General features: G+C 41.4%; 1 protein-coding gene across 1 annotated transcript in view; it reads right to left on the minus strand.

Annotated features, from left to right (window-relative positions):
* stt3b (STT3 oligosaccharyltransferase complex catalytic subunit B) overlaps nt 1–22,344 on the minus strand; it is a 111,076-nt gene that overhangs the window by 50,136 nt on the left and 38,596 nt on the right. The window contains exons 2-3 of the mRNA XM_033013297.1: nt 20,680–20,788; nt 3,632–3,919 (exon numbers count right to left, since the gene is read on the minus strand). Of these exons, the coding sequence (XP_032869188.1) occupies nt 3,632–3,919; nt 20,680–20,788 (397 nt within the window). The remainder of the gene's footprint in view (nt 1–3,631; nt 3,920–20,679; nt 20,789–22,344) is intronic.

The raw sequence follows: 22,344 nt of genomic DNA on the forward strand, positions 1-22,344 counted from the left end.
TTTTCCATGTAATATTTGGTGACAGTGATAAAAATAAAGTAAACCCAGCAATTTGGTCCGGTTCAATTCTTTAAATTACGGGAAACAAATTAAAAATCTTTGCTTTTTCGCAAAGTGGGACAGATTCATTTAAAATATCATGCATTAATATTGCATTTCATAGCGCCCAGGAAGGACCAAAAACTCCTGATGAAGGTCACAGTCATAGTCGTACAGCATGGAAACAGCCCTTCGGCCCAATTTTCCAACGCTGACTAATATGTCCCACCTATACTACTTTCACCTGCCTGCATTTGACCCATATCCTTCTAAACGTATCCTTTCCATGTACCTATCCAAATGTCTTTTAAATGTGATAGTACCTGCCACAACTACCTCCTCTGACAGCTCGTTCCATATACCCACCATCCTTTTGTAAAAAAATTGCCCCCAGGTTCCTATTAAATCTCTGCCCTCCCCCAAGCCTATGTCCACTGGTTCTTGATCCCCTACTCTGCGTAAAAGACTGTGTGCATTTACCCCGCCTATTCCATTCATAATCTTATACACCTCTATAAGATCACCCATCCTCCTGCGCTCCAAGGAATAAAGCCCTAGGTCTTTGACCCGAAACATTGACTCTTTCTCAACTCTAAACTAAACTCTTCCTAAACATGCTGCTTGACCTGTTGAGTGTTTTTGTAGCATTTTGTTTTATTTCAGATTTTGTGTACATTTTCACTTCAGAAGGAGCTGCTTATTCCAGTTACAACTGGATAACCTTATTTCATATTCTACATTACTGATAGGTTGGTGAACACAATCCTGTCCAGCCAGTTGAAAAGGGGACAGTGACAAAAGCATTCATACCGCATGAGGTTTCATTTTAACTGCTGAAATCCATCAGAGTCTGCATCTCATTGTCATCACTTTCATTAAGTCCGAGCTGCTAAATTGTATATTTTTGTGTAAATTAATGATTAAATTGAAGGCAGATAAAGCACCCACTTTATCAACCCATGCCACCACAGTCCACATGTACTATATCACCAAAAATATCTTTCTCCTGAAAACTATCAGATTCTTGAACAAAGATATACAAACTAAACCTACCTCAATGGAACACCACAGCCCATTCCAAGCACTACAGTGGACTTGGGATTTTTTTTCTAATTAAGTTTTTTGCAGTCTTTTCGTTTATGTGTAACTTATGTATAATTTATGTGTTAATTTATTTGTCTGAGTCTATATGCCAGTGATGCGGCTGCAAGCAAGATTTTTCATTGTAGCTGCACATCAACCTAATCGTGGTCATGACAATGAATTGAACTTGGTGATCTGGAACAGTGAACAATTGCTGTTAGTTGATTACTTTAGAATGCAGACATTGATGAAAAGGCCAGTATTATTACCCTCTGAAAGTTGATGGCGAACCATTTGCTTTTAACTGTTGCAGTACTTCTACTACAATCCAACAGCATTATGAATCTTCTGAGATTTAAGATTCATTGACCATGACAGAATGAGAATATATTTTCAAGTACGACTTGGTCGGGGACATGTAGGTGGTGGCTTTCCCATATATGTTGTCTGAAGTTTGAAAAAGGATCCCAACCCAAAACGTCACCCATCCATTCCCTCCACAAATGTTGCCTGATGTTGCACTTTATGCTTTGCTCAAGATTCCAGCATCTGCACTTTCTTACTGTATGTCTGCATATATGCTGCCCACAGACATTCTTGACAGTAGAAGATGAGCAAGGGAAGCACTGTTGGAGTAGCAAATGTGGTACATTTTATAACCTGCAAACACTACAGTTACTCTGCACCAGTGGTGCTGAGAATGAATGTTCAGAATGGTAGATGTGGTGTCAATCAAGTTTGTGCTATGTTCTGGATTTTGTCAAGCTTAAAATAATTCTTGGGAGCTGAATTCATCCATGCAAATCGAGTGTAATCAATTACATTCTTATCTATGCAAGAAGGAACTGCAGATGCTGGTTTAAGCTGAAGATAGACACAAAAAGCTGTACCTCAGTAGGTCAGGCAGCATCTCTGGGAAGAAGGAATGGGTGACGTTTCAGGTTGAGAATCTGTCTCAACCCGCAATGTCACCAGAGAAGGAATGCTGCCTGTCCCGCTGAGTTACTCCAGCAGATGATCAAAAGGCTTTGACTTGTTAGAAGGTGAGACACCTCTCTGCTCTGCTCTTGTGGTCATTGTGTTCCGCACCTGATCCAGCTAGTTTGGCTGTTTTAGGGATACTCAATGGAGTTCATGATACAGAATGTCAAGGATGGGTGGTTACTGGAGAGGATTGATGCCTGGCATTATGGTGAAAATGTTAACATTGGAGTGTTTTCTCCCAATGCCCATTTACTTCAGTTTTAACAGGGCCTCTTAGTAAATCTTTGTCAAATGTCGTACTGATAAAAGGACACGCACTCATCATTTCTCTGGAATGCAGCTTTTCAATGCATAATGGGAACAAGTCTGTAATCAATTAATTTTATTGCCAGCCAGTATTAGACAAAATGTGTATAGAGTTTGAAATAGTTCAACAAGTGGCACTCGTATCTATACTACATACAATTTCCACCTCAAATCCCCAGATTAGGCAAATCAGCAAGAAACACTATCTTGGCTTGCCAATATCACATTTTAAAATATAATCAAGATTTGTATTGCAAAATTGGATGGCTGTGTAAACATTTGCTGTGGGAATGTAAAACAATAAGATATGTTGATAAAAACGTGTTGCCATGGTACATTCCCTAAAATGTATCATCGTTTAACGATTTAAGGGTCTATAACTACCATCCATTCAGGCAGGTATCTCTAAAGTGCATAGGACAACCCTTTAACTACTAGTCATTTTAAAAAAAAATCAGGGTGCTGGAGCTGCTTTTAAACAAAAAGTGTTGGTGCAGCTCAGCTTTGTTTCTTGCAGACAAACTCAATTTTCCTACCTTCTAGCCTGAATTTTTTCCCCATCACTCCCCCAAGAATCTTGGTAAAGATTTAAAAATAGAAACTTTCCACCTCTCATTAGCTTTGCTATACGAGTTAAAAAATCTATAGCTCCAGATGACCAGGACCCGCAAAACAAAATGACTCAGGGACAATGCATATAATGCAATACAATTAAAAACCAGTGCACTGACGGAGAGGATTCTGAAGTTACGGCCATCCCTGTGTGGGTTCCCTACATTTTAACAGACATCATCAAATGTAAACTTCCAAAATTAGAGAGTGTTATTAATCTTCTTTAATACCAATGATTACAAAGCAGTTGTAAAGTTTAAAGTGAACTTATTCCATTTTTAGATCAAACAGAATTACCACTGTGCCCTTGAATACAGGTTAAAAAGTAATTGAAGTTAATCATATCAAATTAATCTGAGACCATAGAAAGATTTTCAAGAGCAGTTTTGAAAACACAAATACCATACCATGTAATTTTGCTGCTAACTAGGAAAATCAATTAAAATCCAAGGTCCAACTTTTAAATGAGTAGATCAATTTTAATGGTTAATCAATCCAATATTATCCATCACCTACCTTCACAAAAAAAAGAACTTCCTCATCAATTTTGCACAGAGGGGAAAAAACATTCTCCAGATTTCAGAGCTGGATCTGTAAGATGACTTACCCACAGGTAATATGTAAACTGTAATGCAAAAATTGCTATTCCTTCATTGTCAAACGAGCCTGCTACCGATCGAGATATATAGCCTGGCACTATGGCGATGAAACAGGCAGCAAGTAGTCCAGCCCCCTGGTTCCACAACTCTTTTGTGAGGAGAAAAGTTGATATTGACGTAAGACCACTGAACACAGGTGCGAGAAAGACGCAGACATCCCGTATGTGGACTGTTATATGAAGCGTGTTCAAAATCCAATGAATGCAGCCTGCTGTGACCATCAAACCAGGATACACCTGCAGGGGAAAATAGCAACACATTAACCACATTAAGTTATCTTTAAATTAAAATGTATGCATGCACTTAGTTTTTAAAAACTGTACTTAAAGATCTAAAAAGAGTCATAGAGTGTGGAAACAGGCCCAACTTGCCCACACCGGCCAACATGTCCCAGCTACACTAGTCCCACCTGCCTGCATTTGGTCCATATCCTTCCAAACGAGTCTTATCCATGTACCTGTCTAACTGTTTCTTAAACGTTGGGATAGTCCCAGCCTCAACTACCTCCTCTGGCAGCTTGTTCCATACATTCACCACCCTTCGTGTGAAAAAGTTACCACTCAGACTCCAATTGAGGACATTGGTTCAAGTTGAAGGGGAAAAGATTTAATTGGAGTCCTCAATTCCCCCACTCTGAGCAAGAGATCCTGTGCATCGATGTTGGTTTGAATGTAGGTTTAAATTTTACAGTTCCTAAAGTTTGCATAGATTTGGCGTTGATAATATATACTCTACCAGATCATTTCGATCCAGCTGGGTTTGAAGCTTTGCTTTGTCAAAGCCATAACTGATTTGAACAGTAATAAACCCAATTGACTTCCGGAGACATGCATAAAGTATTAAAATTTAAGAGCAAGTCTGGTCAATATTTGTATGGCTATCATTTTGTGCCATCAACTGTGCGAGTAGAAGCCATGGTGTCGGGTTTCCTGCATGTGGAATAAGTAGACTTTTGGAATTAATTCTTATTAACTCATTATGCCCGGTGACTTAAAAACTACAATGAACTTTTATACAACTGAGTGAGTGGCACAGTAGAGGTTCCTCAAAAGTTAAGAGGGTGTGGCTGCAGAGAGATTACATCTATATATCTTTTAAGTGGGATAAATGGATGGTTGCAAGTCACAAATGAGTTTTGTGTGTTACAGTCGTACCTTTTAATTGTGAAGGTTTCTCACCTACCAGATGGTCTTAAAGCTACTGATTGATGCATGTAACAAGTTTGAGCCATATGGTATATGTGATTCCAATTCTACATGGAGAATGGTGTAAACTAGTTTATAATTAGATTATACAATAAAGTGGTAATAATGATCACTTTGCATTGTCTCTTCATTGTGTTGGGGAACTCAGCTGGGTAATTTATACTTTCTCTTATTCACGCCTTCCAGAAATTAAGTTATTCCTTTAACTTTCTTCACCTTTAGTATTGGACATTCAACCTTCCCTCTCTGGAATACTTAATCTGAACCTTTCTATCTGGCCTGTTAGTTTTCCAGCATTTAACCTCTTATTTCAAATATACTTCTCTGGCTAAGCCTTTGGTAGAAGCTCAGGGTTCAGTGTTAACAGAGAAACATAGAAAATAGGTGCAGGAGTAGGCCATTCGGCCCTTCAATGTGATCATGGCTGATCATCCAACTCAGTATCCTGTACCTGCCTTCTCTCCATATCCCCTGATCCCTTTAGCCAATGAACTGGCCTCAACTACTTTCTGTGGCAGAGAATTCCACAGATTCACCACTCTCTGTGTGAGAAAAAAAAATTCTCATCTCGGTCCTAAAAGACTTCCCCCTTATCCTTAAACTGTAACCCCTTGTTCTGGACTTCCCCAACATCGGGAACAATCTTCCTGCATCTTAGCCTGTCCAACTCCTTAAGAATTTTGTAAGTTTCTATAAGATCCCCCCTCAATCTTCTAAATTCTAGCCAGTACAAGCTGAGTCTATCCAGTCTTTCTTCATATGAAAGTCCTGCCATCCCAGAAATCAGTCTGATGAACCTTCTCTGTACTACCTCTATGGCAAGAATGTCTTTCCTCAGATTAGGAGACCAAAGCTGTACACAATACTCCAGGTATGGTCTCACGAAGGCCCTGTACAACTGCAGTAGAATATCCCTGCTCCTACACTCAAATCCTTTTGCTATGAATGCTAACATACCATTCGCATTCTTCACTGCCTGCTGCACCTGCATGCCTACTTTCAATGACTGGTGGACCATGACACCCAGGTCTCGTTGCATCTCCCCTTTTCCTAATCGGCCACATTTCAGATAATAGTCGACTACACATTATACTGCATCTGCCATGCATTTGCCCACTCACCCAACCTATCCAAGTCACCTTGCAGCCTCCTAGCATCCTCCTCACAGCTAACACTGCCCCCCAGCTTCATGTCATCCGTAAACTTGGAAATGTTGCATTCAATTCCCTCGTCCAAATCATTAATATATATTGTAAATAGCTGGGGTCGCAGCACTGAGCCTTGCGGTACCCCACTAGTCACTGCCTGCCATTCTGAAAAGGACCCATTTACTCCTACTCTTTGCTTCCTGTCTGCCAGCCAGTTCTCTATCCACATCAATACTGAACCCCCAATACCGTGTGCTTTAAGTTTGCATACTAATATCTTATGTGGGACCTTGTCGAAAGCCTTCTGAAAGTTCAGATATAATACATCCACATATCCACACTACTAGTTACATCCTCGAAAAATTCTATAAGATTCGTCAAACATGATTTACCTTTCATAAATCCATGTTGACTTTGTCCAATGATTTCACCACTTTCCAAATGTGCTGCTATCCCATCTTTAATAACTGACTAGCATTTTCCCCACTACCGATGTTAGACTAACTGGTCTGTAATTCCCCATTTTCTCTCTCCATCCCTTTTTAAAAAGTGGGGTTACATTAGCTACCCTCCAATCCACAGGAACTACTCCAGAATCTAAAGAGTTTTGAAAAATTATCACTAATGCATCCACTATTTCTGGGGCTACTTCCTTAAGTACTCTGGGATGCAGCCTATCTGGCCCTGGGGATTTATCAGCCTTTAATCCATTCAATTTACCTAACACCACTTCCCGACTAACCTGGATTTCACTCAGTTCCTACATCTCATTTGACCCCCGGTCCCCTGCTATGTCCGGCAAATTATTTATGTCTTCCTTAGTGAAGACAGAACCAAAGTAGTTATTCAATTGGTCTGCCATGTCCTTGTTCCCCATGATCAATTCACCTGTTTCTGACTGCAAGGGACCTACATTTGTTTTAACCAATATTTTTCTCTTCACATATCTATAAAAGCTTTTGCAGTCAGTTTTTATGTTCCCTGACAGTTTTCTTTCATAGTCTATTTTCCCGTTCCTAATTAAGCCCTTTGTCCTCCTCTGCTGGACTCTGAATTTCTCCCAGTCCTCTGGTAGGCTGCTTTTTCTGGCTAATTTGTATGCTTCATCTTTTGTTTTGATATTATCCCTGATTTCACTTGTTATCCACGGATGCACTACCTTCCCTGATTTATTCTTTTGCCAAACTGGGATGAACTGGGTTGTAGTTCATCCATGCGGTCTTTAAATACCTTCCATTGCATATCCACCGTCAACCCTTTAAGAATCAATTGCCAGTCTATCTTGGCCAATTCAAATCTCATACTCTCAAAGTTACCTTTCTTTAAATTCAGAACCCTTGTTTCTGAATTAACTATGTCACTGGGGTGGAAGATTGCAACCTTCACGTGGTCTGCCTCGTTTCGACTAATGCAATCAACTCGACGTGCACAAACAGAAGATCAAATAGAACAAGTTGTCCTACAACTTTAGGCTGTGCATGCCACACGAAAGAAGAAGAACTATGTCACTCTCCATCCTAATGAAGAACTCAACCATATTATGGTCACTATTGCCCAAGGGGCCACGCACAACAAGACTGCTAACTAACCCTTCCTCATTACTCAATACCCAGTCTAGAATAGCCTGCTCTCTCGTTGATTCCTCTATGTTGGTTTAAAAAACTATCCCGCATACATTCCAAGAAATCCTCTTCCTCAGCACCCCTGCCTATTTGATTCACCCAATCTATATGTAGATTGAAGTCACCAATTATAACTGTTTTACCGTTGTTGCACGCATTTCTAATTTCCTGTTTGATGCCATTGTCAACTCCACTACTACTGTTAGGTGGCCTGTACACAACTCCCACTTTTCTGCCCCTTAGTGTTTCGCAGCTCTACTCATATCGATTCCACATCCTCCAAGCTAATGTCCTTCCTTTCTATTGTGTTAATCTTCTCTCTAACCAGCAACGCTACCCCACCTCCTTTTCCTTTCTGTCTATCCCTCCTGAATATTGAATATCCCTGGATGTTCAGCTCCCAGCCTTGGTCACCCTGGAGCCATGTCTCCGTGATCCCAACTATATCATATTCATTAATAACTATCTGCAAATTCAACTCTTCCACCTTACTACGAATTCTCCTTGCATTGCGACACAAAGCCTTCAGGCTTGTTTTTACAACACTCTTACCCCTTATACAATAAAAAATTTACATTTTGATTGCATAGACCTGATGAATTCCAATGGGCATTCTATTGTGTTGTGATTGGCAGGACATGCACTGTTGAAATGTGGAAATCAGGGAATTACTGGCAGCCTTTTGCAGGCATCATCGTCACCAAATCCATTGTGGTTCTTTACAGATAAAGCTAGCACCTCACCTTTTTAGAGAGCTACGTGCATTTGTGTTCTTTTAATCCTGTACTTCAACTTTTATTTTTTAATTCACAGGACTTTTGAATCTTGGTAAGGATGAGATTTAGCTCTAAACGATATGACAAACTTTAAACCAAATGGTTAAACATCATTAAGGAAGATGTTCAACAATTTTTTTAAATGTGTATAAAAAGATTCAGCTCTCTTTTCAATCCCTTCAATTTAATTTAATTTAGAGATATAGCATGGAAACAGGCCCTTCAGCCCACCGAGTCTGCACCAACCAGCGATCCCCACACATTAACACTGTCCTGCACACACTAGGGTCAATTTACATTTATACCATGTCAATTAATCTACAAACCTGAACGTCTTGGGAGGAAAATGAAGATCTCGGAGAAAACGGTCACGGGGAGAACGTACGAATGGTCACAGGGAGAACGTACAAACTCCGTACAGACGGCACCCCTAGTCAGGATCGAACCCAGGTCTCTGGCGCTGTAAGGTAGCAACTCTACCATGCCTCCCGTTTACATATTGTTAAATCTTAATTCAGTAGGCAACAGGAATCGACAATTTAAAATTAGACTGACTGAGCTCAGTGAACAAAGGGGCATGACTAAACACCTGAATGCAAATTACAAAATGAGCAGCCAGCTTTCCTGCACATGGCTCAGTTTCCAGTCTGTATTCTGCAGCAGATTCTGAGTATCCTCTGAGGCAGGCCCATCATGATGCAGGATGAAGTTGAGCCCCAATCTCTAAACAGACTTACAGATTTTGATAGTCTTTGCAAGGAACTGCTGAACATGTCACAAGTTAGAATAAATTAAACTACTCTGGATCGACACAAAATGCTCGAGTAACTCAGAGAAACAGGCAGCATCTCTGGAGAGAAGGAATTGGTGATGTTTTTTTAAAAAATGACAAAACCGCCCTGATCTGTAGCTTTGGAGTAGGAGCAGAGATTCACAAGTAGGCTGCTTTATTTTTTAGGAACTTAGTGAATAGAAAAACAATATTCATTTACTGGTTCCAAAACACTTCTAAATGTTTTTATCAAGCTGATTTACAAGCCTGTTCATTAATTTATGTGAATATACAGATACGGTGGATCAGGCCAACAGGGACGCATTCATACCAAAATTTACATTCCTACTGTCCCAAATCTAACAAGTGTCAATGTTGCCAAGGCCTTTTGACATGCATTCATCTTTTAATGAGAAACTGGTGAATAGGTAACAAAATTCATGGATTGAATAACAACGCAGTTTAATTTTCTGTTATGATTATAGCAGCATGTATGAAGATTGTTGGAACTAGCACAGCGCTGCCAGAACTGGTAATACACGATAGCTTTGCATTGTCAGGAATTCTGTCCATGGTTGCTGCTGTTTTGCAGACTACTCCAAAGTATACTGTAAGCTTGGTATGGGAACAGCTCCATGCAAGACCTCAAGAAATTCCAGTGTTGTAGATGTGGAACAGACTCCCCACGTTAACTCCATCTACACTTCAAGCTGCCTTGGGAAAGCAGCCAATGTAATCAAAGACTTGTCCCACCCAGGTCATTCCTTCTTCTCCCCATTACTGTCAGGCAGAAGATACAGAAACAGTAAAGTACGCACCACCAGACTTAGGAACAGCTTCTTACCCTGTTATCAGGCTTATGAACGGTCCTTCCATAAGCTAAGGTACTGCTTGATTCAGCTCTACCCTATTGCGAACATCAGGCTTTGTCTCTGGCACGCTACAACGTTGAGAACTATATTCTGCAGTCTGTATCTTTCGCTTTGCCCATTGTCCTTCAATTCAGCTTGATTGTATTTACACACAGTATTATCTGATTTGACTGGACAGCAAGTAAAACAATGTTTTTCGTTGTATCTCTGTACATGTGACATTAATAAACCTAAACCTGGCTCGAGTTCATCCAAAACTCTTATTTCTGTCTTAGTGACATTGAGCCATTCAACACTAACGCATGCCTATTGGCGCAATTAGCCCATGCTGACCAAGATGCCCCATCTAAACTGGTCACATATGCCCGTGTTAGGCCCATATCTCTCCATACCTTTTATCTCCATGTACCTGTCTTTTAAATGTTGTTATAGTACCTGCCTCAGCTAACTCCTCTGGCACCTCATTCTATATACCCGTGCAAAAAAGTTACCCCTCAGGTTCCTCTTAAATCCTTTCCCTCTAAGCTTAAACCGGGTATCAGCCTGGTTCTTGATTCCCCTACTTCAGGTAAAAGACTGTGCATTTACTCCGTTTATTCCCCTCATGGTCTTATAAACATCTATAAGATCACCCCTTATTCTCCTGCGCTCCAAGGAATAGAGTGTAAGCCTGTCCAACCTCTCCCTACATTTCAGGCCCTAGTTAGTGTCTTGGCAACATCCTCTTCAAACTTCGCTGCACTCATTCCAGTTGAACAACATCCTTCGCATAGCAATTGTATAAGACGTTGGCGAGGCCACATTTAGAGTATTGTTTTCAATTTTGGGCGCTATGTTATAGGAAAGATATTGTCAAGCTGGAAAAGGTGCAGAGAAGATATACGAGGATGTTGCCAGGACTAAAGGGCCTGAGCTACAGAGAGAGGTTGAGCAGGCCAGGACTCGATTACTTGAAGCGCAAGAGGATGGGCAGTGATTGTACAGAGGTGTATAAAATCATGAGAGGAATAGATCAGGTAGATGCACAGAGTCTCTTGCCCAGAGTAGGAGAATCGAGAACCAGAGGACATAGGTGAAGGGGGAAGGATTTACTAGTATCCTGAGGGGTAACTTTTTCACGCAAAGGTTGGTAGGTGTATGGAACGAGCTGTCGGAGGAGGTAGTTGAGGCAGGTTTTAAGAAACATTTTGACAGGCACATGGATAAGACAGGGTTAGAGGGATATGGGACAAATGCAGACAGCTGGGACTAGTGTAGGTGGGACACATTGGCCAGTGGGACACATTGGCCAAAGGGCCCGTTTCCATGTTGTAGGACTTTATGACTCTAGAACAGTACAGCACAGGTACTGGCCATAATGGTCGACAATGTTTGTGCTGAACATGACACCAAGTTAATCTGATCTCATCAACCTGTACATGATCTACTTCCACATGCCTATCTGAAAGCATGTAGGGGAGAAAGAAGAAAAAGTTAATAAACAGAGAATAAGAGGTGGTTTCTTAAATGTGTCTATTTAAATGCTAGGAGCATTGTAAAAAAGGTGGATGAGCTTAGAGCCTGGATTGACACCTGGAAGTATGATGTTGTGGCGATTAGTGAAACATGGTTGCAGGATGGCTGTGATTGGAAACTAAATATTCCAGGATTTAGTTCTTTCAGGTGTGATAGAATTGGAGGGGCAAGAGGTGGAGGTGTTGCATTGCTTGTCAGGGAAGATATTACAGCAGTGCTTTGGCAGGATAGATTAGAGGGCTCGTCTAGGGAGGCTATTTGGGTGGAACTGAGAAATGGGAAAGGTGCAGCAACACTTATAAGGGTGTATTATAGACCGCCTAAGGGGGAGCGAGAATTGGAAGAGCAAATATGTAAGGAGATAGCAGATATTAGTAGTAAGTAAGTAAGTAAACTTTATTTATATAGCGCATTTTAAGCCAATTTGCATTGACCCCAAAGCACAAGGTAGTGATTGCGGGAGATTTCAATTTGCCACACATAGACTGGGAAACACATTCTGTAAAAGGGCTGGATGGTTTGGAGTTTGTAAAATGTGTGCAAGATAGTTTTTTGCAGCAATACATAGAGGTACCTTCTAGAGAAGGGGCAGTGCTGGACCTCCTGTTAGGAAATGAGACAGGTCAGGTGGAGGAGGTATGTGTTGGGGAGCACTTCGGGTCCAGTGATCACAATACCATTAGTTTCAATATAATTATGGAGAAGGTCAGAACTGGACCAAGGGTTGAGATTTTTGATTGGAGAAAGGCTAACATTGAGGAGTTTTGAAAGGATTTAAAAGGAATGAATTGGGACATTTTGTTTTATGGGAAGGATGTACAGGTGCACAACCTTTTATCCGAAATTCCAAATAACGAAAAGCTCCGAATAGCGGACATTTTTTCGGTCCTTGAAGAAAGGTCCTTGAAGACGTTCACTGAGGGCGGCCCGCAGAGGTGACAGTGGAACCTCCGGTCGGTCCTCGAAGAAAGGGGAACTAAATCCCCATTCATAAAAGAGAAGGTGAGGGTATATTGCGCGGGAGGGTTAATAATTGACAATCTGCCGCTGCCTGCCCGCTGAGTTAAAAAGTTCCCACGGTAGACTCACGATACACAGTGTATCGTGAGTCTTGCGTGGGAACTTTTTAACTCAGCGGGCAGGCAGCAGCAGATTGTCGCTCCCTTCAGTTTCACCCCACCTACACCCCTCTGCTTCCCGGCCATGTGTGTGACCCCTTCCCTCCCCTCTCCAGCTCCCCGCCCATTGCACCGGCGCGGGGGCTTTGCACTGTCTTCACTTCGGCGATGCCAGCAGGTCAGTGCCAGTCACCGGAGACGTCAGGACCAATGGGACACCGACCCCCAGGCCCACTGCAAGCACGGAGATCCCAGAGACCCACAGCCAGCAGCAGCCCAGCCCCGTTCCAACTCCAGAGGAAAACTGCAAACTGGCCGGAGACGTCAGGACCACCAGAAGCCGCTCCCCGATGGGCCGCTACGGCGACAAGTGGCAGTTCGCCCACAGCCCGAGCTGCGCCCCCTCATCGGGACACCGAACCCCAGGCCCACTGCAAGCACGGAGATCCCAGATCAGCAACTCCAGCCCAGCCCCGCTCCAACTCCAGAGGAACACGCTCCCCGTAGAGGCAGAAGCTGATGGTGTGCAAGGTACGTCTTGTTCTTGGGGTGGCGCAGCTCGGGCTGTGGGCGAACTGCCACTTGTCGCCGTAGCGGCCCATCGGGGAGCGGATTCCTCTGGAGTTGGAGGGGGAGGGGGGTATTGTGCTGTTTAATCGCCCCCTGCTATCCCAGGGACAGGGAGACACAGCGGCTTGTGAGAATGGTGGGCAATCACTTCCAAAGTTCTGCCCACACAGTCAGTACACCTCTCCTACACTTGTCTCCCGCACTAAGATCATCTCGCAGAGAATGATCCCAGCCTAACCCTCCCTATTCTCTCCTATTCTGCAAGAAAAAAATACATTGAAGACTCAAACTCGCGATCGAGTAACTGCCGGGATCGAGGCGCAAACTCGCGACCTTGCGGATATGAGCCGAGCACTCTACCACTGAGCCAGCCGTTAAAACCTACGCTAAAAATCCTCCATTCCGAAAGCCGAAAAATTCCAAATTACGAAAAGTGTCTGGTCCCAAGGCTTTCGGATAAAAGGTTGTGCACCTGTAGTAGAGAAATGGAAGATATTTAAAGGTGAAATTTTAAGAGTACAGAATCTTTATGTCCCTGTTCGGTTGAAAGGAAATAGTAAAAATTGGAAAGAGCCATGGTTTTCAAGGGAAATTGGACACTTGGTTCGGAAAAAGAGAGAGATCTACAATAATTATAGGCAGCATGGAGTAAATGAGGTGCTTGAGGAGTATAAAGAATGTAAAAAGAATCTTAAGAAAGAAATTAGAAAAGCTAAAAGAAGATATGAATTTGCTTTGGCAAGTAAGGTGAAAGTAAATCCAAAGGGTTTCTACAGCTATATTAATAGCAAAAGGATAACGAGGGATAAAATTGGTCCATTAGAGAGTCAGAGTGGACAGCTATCTGCAGAGCCAAAAGAGATGGGGAAGATATTGAACAATTTATTTTCTTCGGTATTCACCAAGGAGAAGGATATTGAATTATGTGAGGTAAGGGAAACAAGTAGAGTAGCTATGGAATCTATGAGGATCAAAGAAGAGGAAGTACTGACACTTTTGAAAAATATAAAAGTGGATAAGTCTCCAGGTCCTGACAGGATATTCCATAGGACATTGAGGGATTTAGTGTAGAAATAGCAGGGGCTATGACAGAAATATTTCAAATGTCATTAGAAACGGGAATGGTGCCGGAGGATTGGCGTACTGCGCATGTTGTTCCATTGTTTAAAAAGGGTTCTAAGAGTAAACCTAGCACTTATAGGCCTGTTAGTTTGACATCAGTGGTGAGCAAATTAATGGAACGGATGCTTAGAGATAATATATATAATCATCTGGATAAACAGGGTCTAATTAGGAAGAGTCAACATGGATTTGTGCCTGGAAGGTCATGTTTGACTAATCTTCTTGAATTTTCTGAAGAGGTTACTAGGGAAATTGATGAGGGTAAAGTGGTGGATGTTGTCTATATGGACTTCAGTAAGGCCTTTGACAAGGTTCCACATGGAAGGTTGGTTAAGAAGGTCCAATTGTTGGGTATTAATAGTGGAGTAGCAAGATGGATTCAACAGTGGCTGAATGGGAGATACCAGAGAGTAATGGTGGATAACTGTTTGTCAGGTTGGAGACCGGTGACTAGTGGGGTGCCTCAGGGATCTGTGTTGGGTCCACTGTTGTTTGTCATATACATCAATGATCTGGATGATGGTGTGGTAAATTGGATTAGTAAGTATGCAGATGATACTAAGATAGGTGGTGTTGTGGATAATGAAGTAGATTTTCAAAGTCTACAGAGAGATTTTGGCCATGTGGAAGAGTGGGCTGAAAGATGACAGATGGAGTTTAATGCTGATAAGTGTGAGGTGCTACATCTTGGAAGGACAAATCAACATAGGACGTACATCGTAGCAAATTGAGGAATGTAGTTGAACAGAGGGATCTAGGAATAACTGTGCATAGTTCCCTGAAGGTGGAATCTCATGTAGATAGGGTGGTAAAGAAAGCTTTTGGTGTGCTGGCCTTTATAATTCAGAGCATTGAGTATAGAAGTTGGGATGTAATGTTAAAATTGTACAAGGCATTGGTGAGGCCAATTCTGGAGTATGGTGTACAATTTTGGTCGCCAAATTATAGGAAAGATGTCAACAAAATAGAGAGAGTACAGAGGAGATTTTCTAGAATGTTGCCTGGGTTTCAGCAAGTAAGTTACAGAGAAAGGTTGAACAAGTTAGGTCTTTATTCTTTGGAGCGCAGAAGGTTAAGGGGGGACTTGATAGAGGTCTTTAAAATGATGAGAGGGATAGACAGAGTTGACGTGGATAAGCTTTTTCCATTGAGAGTAGGGAAGATTCAAACAAGAGGACATGATTTGAGAATTAAGGGACAAAAGTTTAGGGGTAACATGAGGGGGAACTTCTTTACTCAGAGAGTGGTAGCTGTGTGGAATGAGCTTCCAGTAGAAGTGGTGGAGGCAGGTTCGATTTTATCATTTAAAAATAAATTGGATAGAAATATAGACGGGAAAGGAATGGAGGGTTATGGTCTGAGTGCAGGTAGATGGGACTAGGTGAGAGTAAGTGTTCGACACTTGAAGGGCTGAGATGGCCTGTTTCCGTGCTGTAATTGTTATATGGTTATATGGTATCTAAGGTGTATTGGGCAAAGAGACAAGATTAGTTAATGACCATCACTTCCAGTGATCATAATAGGAATTGAATACCAGTATTTAAAAATGAAAGGACATTTTAAGGGCTTAAAAGCAATGCTAGGAAAATAACACTGGCAATTTAGATTAGGTAGTGGCCGGACACGATGCAATGGCACTTTTTAAGTTTAGGTTTATTACTGTCAAATGTACCGAGGTAAGGTGAAAAGCTTTGTTTTGTATGTTATCCAATCAAATCAGATAATATTATATATAGATACATCAAGCCGAACTCAAGTAATGGGTAGAGCAAAGGAAATGGTAGATTGTGCAGAATATAACTCTCAGCATTGTAGCACAACAGTTCCTCAGACAAGTAGAAAGAAGGAACTGGAGATGCTGGTTTTTAAAAAATGATGAGAAAGTGCCCGAGTAACTCAGCAGGTCAGGCTACATCTCTGGAGAACATGCCTAGGTGACGTTTCAGGTTGGCACCCTTCTTCAGACTGATTGTGGTATTCTCTTGTAAACCTGCAACTGCAGTTGAACCTACTGCGGTTGAGGTGAATCCTATCTTATTGAAGGACTATTTAGAAGCCTGATAACAGGAAGAAGAGGCTGTTCCCGAGTCCTGTGGATGAAAGTATAACTCATTCAGTGATTGAGTTGCCAACGACTGGGAGCTCTGAACATCCACTTGCACAAGACAAAACTGCAAACCGCAGCCACCTGATAAAAATTGGTGTGACCTTGGTTCTGGAATGGAGGGAATGTAGATTCAACAGTTTATTTTTGCACTACAGATTAGCCCCATACCAGCAGGAAACCTGTGGGAGGCCAAATGTTGTATTGCAACATGAAAGATTAAATGCTGAGACAATGGCCTAGCTTTACTTGACACCAGTCTTCACTGAGGTTGGAACTGCTGCTGTACCACGGGGTATGATCACAGACTACATGCCATAAAGCAGACGCAAGGCAGGATCAAATTTATTTGGGCATCTAAAATTGAGAAACATTTCCACCTTCAGTGTCTCTTGACTGTTTGAGTCAAGGTCAAAACAAAAGACCCATGGAGTAAATCGTGCTTTGCCCTGCATTAAGTCACATCATCAGAGGGATACTGCACAGAAATAGGCCCCCCAGCCCACCAGGTTCTTCCCAAACATCAACCATCCATTTACATTAATCCAACAATACTCCCATTTAAAAAAAAATTCTCCTCACACTTCATCAACTTCCCCCAGATTCTATTACTCACCTATACACTAGGCTCAGTTTACAACAGCCAATTAACCTACCAACCTGCACATCTGGGAGGAAACTTGAAACCTGAAAGAAACCACAACAGTCATAAACTGCACACAGACCGGACCCAACTTCAGGATTGAATCTGGGTCCGTTGCTGGGAGGCAGTGGCTTTGCTAGCTGCATCACCGTGCTGTTCAAGCAAGGAGAACACATTTACTAGGCCTCTAGGTGAACAGAATTCTCATTGTGGCTCAGGGAACAGCTCTTCAGCCAATGAAGGAAAGCAGTTAACGTGTCTCGACTTTCCAAATAGCAAAGAGGAGGGAGAGCCCTCGGATTAATTTTGTCTCTTTCGAGTCAGTCATACAGCACACAAACAAGTCATTTTTGCCCAATTTGTCCATGCCGACCAGGTTTTATAGCTGAGCAAGACCTATGTTCCTGCTTTTGGCCCATAACTCTTTATACTTTTCATTTCCACGTATCTATTTAAATGTCTTTTAAACATTGCAATGTATTGCTTCCACTGGGTGAAGAAATTGCTCCCCAGGTCTCTTTTTTAAATGTTTCCCCTTCTCACGTTAAATTTATGTTCTCCAATTCTGGATTCCTGTACCCTGGAAAAAAGACTGTGACCATTCACCTTATCTACGCCATTCATACTGTACACCACTATAAGGTAACCCCTCAGCCTCCACTCCTTGGAAATAAGCCCCAGCTTATCCAACTTCCCCATATAACTCAAGACCTCTGGACCTAGTAACATTCTGGCAAATCTTTTCTGGAGAATCTTATCTGATAGACAGATTCTAGATTAGTACAGGTGTCAGAGGCTATGGGTAGAAGGCAGGAGAATGGGGTTAGGAGTGAGAGAAAGATCAGCCATGATTGAATGGCAGAGTAGAATTGATGGGCTGAATAGCCTAATTCTGCTCCTATCACTTATGACTCTTTCCAGCTTAACAACATCCTTCCAGTACTGCATAGAACACTCTAATTGTGGTCTCACCAACATCTTGTACAAAGCTTGAAGATGGTCTTGAGTTAGCCATCACCTAGATCCCCTGTTATGTTCTCCAGTTTCCACATTGGGAGATGATAATGTAAATGTGACTGCAGATTCACTCTGCCATGTTTTAGATCTTTAACAGAGAAATGATCTTTCCCCAAAGATCAATTGTAATCAGGTTTTGTCTTTCTGCTGGCTGGTTAACACACAACAAAAGCTTTTCACTGTATACGTGACAATAAATTAAACTATACCTGCACCAAGAGCAGAAGACCAGATCGAGAACATTTAAAATTTGGGTAATTGAATGACAAATCTCCACAATGTCCTTTCAAATCAAAGTTCAAATCCAATCCATGCAGTTGATATGAAAGTCAGCTTGCTTTTGTTTGTTGAAGGCTGTTGAGTCAAGTTCCACCTGGCATGTTTGTAATTTTTGGCCTAAAATTACACACCCCGCCCCATAATAATAGTACTTAAAGCAACTTGTTTAGAAAGATTATCATTCAAAAGGAACAAATGTTAATTTTCGAAGGTAGACACAAATGCTGGAGTAACTCAGCGGAACAGGCAGCATCGCTGGAGAAAAGGAATGGGTGACGTTTCGGGTCGAGACCCTACTACAGACTGATGTCAGGGGAGTGGGCGGGACAAAGATAGACTGTAGTCAGAGACAGTAAGACTGGTGGGGAAACTGGGAAAGGGGAGGGGATAGAGAGGGAAAGCAAGGGCTATTTGAAGTTAGAGAAGTCACAGAAAGGTCAGATTGTGAATGGGAGAGGGAGTTGCAACGCTGAGCAACCGGGAGGTCAGGGAACATGGCAAGGGTGGTGGTTGGGGTCGGAGGAAGGCAGGTGAGTAGATGGAGGCCGAGGCGATGTCTGGGGGGGTGGAGATGGTGGGTGTTCAGAGAGGAGGGGCATGAGGACTATTTTAGGGAGAAGATAAAACGACCGTTCCGTATCAGAAAGGGGGAGATCAGGGGGGATGGTGAACCGGTCTGGAGGCGGGTAAGTCTGCGATCCTTTGTGGAGTCCAGGTAGGAAAGGAAGCGTGTGTTGAGGGCATGGATCTAGCGTTGATTGAAGTGCAGTTGCGGTCCGTTGTAGGTCTGGGTGAGGTGGCTGTGGTAACGGGTCTGGGTTAGGATGTGATCGTAGAGTCAGAGGGAAGGAGGAATCAAGAGGGCGAGCAGTGAGAAAGGATGTCGTTGAACTCTCATCAGAGAGGGGAGGAGTGCTTCTTCAAAGTAGACATACCGTGAGGAGATTTTGCAGTGGAGCGGACAATATGTGTAAGAAAGAACTGCAGATGCTGGTTTAAATCGAAGGTAGACAAAAAATGTTGGAGTCTGTGGAAGAGAAAACTTGCCCTGAAATCCTTCTTTGAACTTTGCCCCTCTCACCTTAAAGCTATGCCCTCTAGTATTTGATTTTTCCATCCTGGGAAGAAGATTCTGACTGTTAAAAGTATTTTAGTCTAAAGACTATTAAAGATACTGACTTTTAAAGTCCTTCCTAGGGACTGGTTGTTCTGAAGTCTATGATAGACATTTGACATGTGAAGTGTAATATCTTTGACATTTCCTATTTGACCACTCTTTCGGTGAAAGCAACAGCTAAGCAATATAATATTTGAGAATGCTGTTACTCTATTTCTAACAATTGTGTTAATGAAGTCTAGAGAGAGGAATAGTAAACATTAGAACGGAAAGTGTGAATATTCCTGCAAAGAACTATTTATATTATCTGGTTAGTGTGTAATAAAAATAAACTCTGAAATGTGAAAATACATCCCAGTGAAAAAAGAGAGATGGTCCACAAATTCATATTCATAAAGATGCAAAAAAGCATTGAATGAAGAAAGATCCCAACAAGACAAAGGCTTCAAATGTTGCCTTCCAGGATTTCCATTACCTGGACCTGTGCAATTTTTTGCTTTCCTCTAACTATGAACTGCCCATTTCTAAGAAACCAACTCAAACTCTGTACCTCATCTTGCTGCGCCCAGCCTACAATAGTCCTGTTGAGACACCCTTCTTTGCGGGACAGTCAAGTGCCTGTAAAAATACATTCCGAGGAAATTCATCTCACTGAGGATAATACCGTACACAATGTGAAAACTCTTAGAGTATGCAAGTTGATGCTAATTATTTCAATTTACTTATTACTGAATGCAACTTATTGCCTAGCGTAATTACTACTTGCTGCTACGACTCTTCCAATCTTCAAACTCTTCCCACCATAACGTGATATACAATATTCATAAATGCTTATTCAGCTTTATGGAATACTCCGAAACATGACAATGGATTTATTCATGTTAGTGATAAGGACTCTCCTAATTTAAGGAATTATCTTATCTTGTTGATAAAAATGTTACTAAACAAAATAAATCAGATCCTGCATTTTATGGTACAATTTATTCTACCCAACAATGTTATACATTATCTGGTTAGTGTGTAATAAAAATATTACATGGAAAGTTTTGATTTTTCACTTCATGTTGACTGCATAAATATTTAAAGACCAATATTTTTAGACTAATCCATTCTTACCGTTCCTCCAACTATTCTTCCTAGAGGATACCATGCTCTTTCATCAAACCAATTTAGAAAATCATAGAATCCATGGGATGCAAGATAATGTGTAGATCGGTAATTAAACCTGCAAAACATAAAAATAACGTTTACAATTGTACAACGATAAGATCAGTCTTATCTGTGGTGACTCATCTTGAAATCCAATGGCTATAGGCACAACTGCAAATGTCGAGATCATTTAAATAGCTGGCAAATGCATAAAACTTTCACCCATGGGACCATAATGCACATATTTCCATCCTATTAAGAAACCTACAGCATTTCCCATGTGTTGTTCAAAAGCTATAAAGTCGGAAAGGTATTCGACAAAGCAATGCAAGAAAAGACCAACTTTTTCCACTGAATTCCTGATTGCATCAAGTGCTATCTGACTGCTGGAGAGTTGAAGTTGTCAGGTCATGACAGCATTAAAATAATTAATCCAATTCTTCTGTTAAATCCAGTTGAATAAGTCTGTACACACAAGTCTTCTGAGAATTTTACAGACACAGACACAGACGCGCACACACACACACACACACACACACACAGACGCGCACACACACACACACACACACACACACACGCTTCTTCATAATGTACAAAAAATGTGAAAATGCTAAGCGCCAAGATGCATTGGGAAGAAATATTTTTGTTTGGCAATATTAAGGCCCAAAGACAAGACCCGACAGAGAGATCAAATATCTTATTGTTAGCTTGTTTTATCACAAATACTAAATTATACCCAAATAGCATATACTTGACCTCATTCAGTAAACTACAATGGATGCATAAGAGCCCAGGGAGATTTTAATCATTGCATGTTCAAAGTTTTGCTTAACAAATCATGGGAATGAAAGACTAATTTTTTTTTCGAACATCCTAGGTAAGATGCTGTTTATTAATGTTGCATGTCTACCAAGACTCGCTATAGATTGTTGCACAGGTGACAACTTCAAGCAAAAGAGGCCCAGACTTTGTCAAGGATGTATCATTTGCATTATTCGTCTATGAAGCCAAATGGGGAGAAGAGCATTTGCAGATTTCAAAGTGATAATATGCAGTTTCTTATTTCCCTCCAGGCATCCCACATCTTCCATTATTTCTTCAATGAACATTTGTTATTTCTCCTTAGAACTCACAATTTACAAAATAAGATCCAATGATTGAAACCAATTCAAATGTTACGGAGATAAAACTTTAATCAATATAAATTATACTTAATTAAATCAAGCAACTTATTTTGCTTAATGACCACACACGATTTGCAGAGCCCAAGTTATTCTCTGCATGTTATTCCATAGAATTTACAATGGTTCCCAACTGTACTTACTATAGATGAGGTAGATTATGCAATACATTTCTGAAAATAAAATCACTGTAGTATGTTTCAAACACTCTTATGCAGGTTTTTGTTTGAGGTTTATTGGTGCTTTTACTCCCACAAGGTCATGTTTTTCCTGCATTAACACAGATTTCAATCTATTTAAACCTCCATTATCCGCGTACAATCCAACACCAAGTCTAGCTTGGTCACCATCCTTACTCTCCATTGCTTAATAACCAACCCCTCCATCATCATGCCTTGAGCAATTTTTCCAGACTCCTCCAGATCTCCACCACTGGTTTTCTATACAATTC

The sequence above is a fragment of the Amblyraja radiata genome, chromosome 2 (genome assembly GCF_010909765.2).
Source record: "Amblyraja radiata isolate CabotCenter1 chromosome 2, sAmbRad1.1.pri, whole genome shotgun sequence".
Classification (NCBI taxonomy): Eukaryota; Metazoa; Chordata; class Chondrichthyes; order Rajiformes; family Rajidae; genus Amblyraja; species Amblyraja radiata.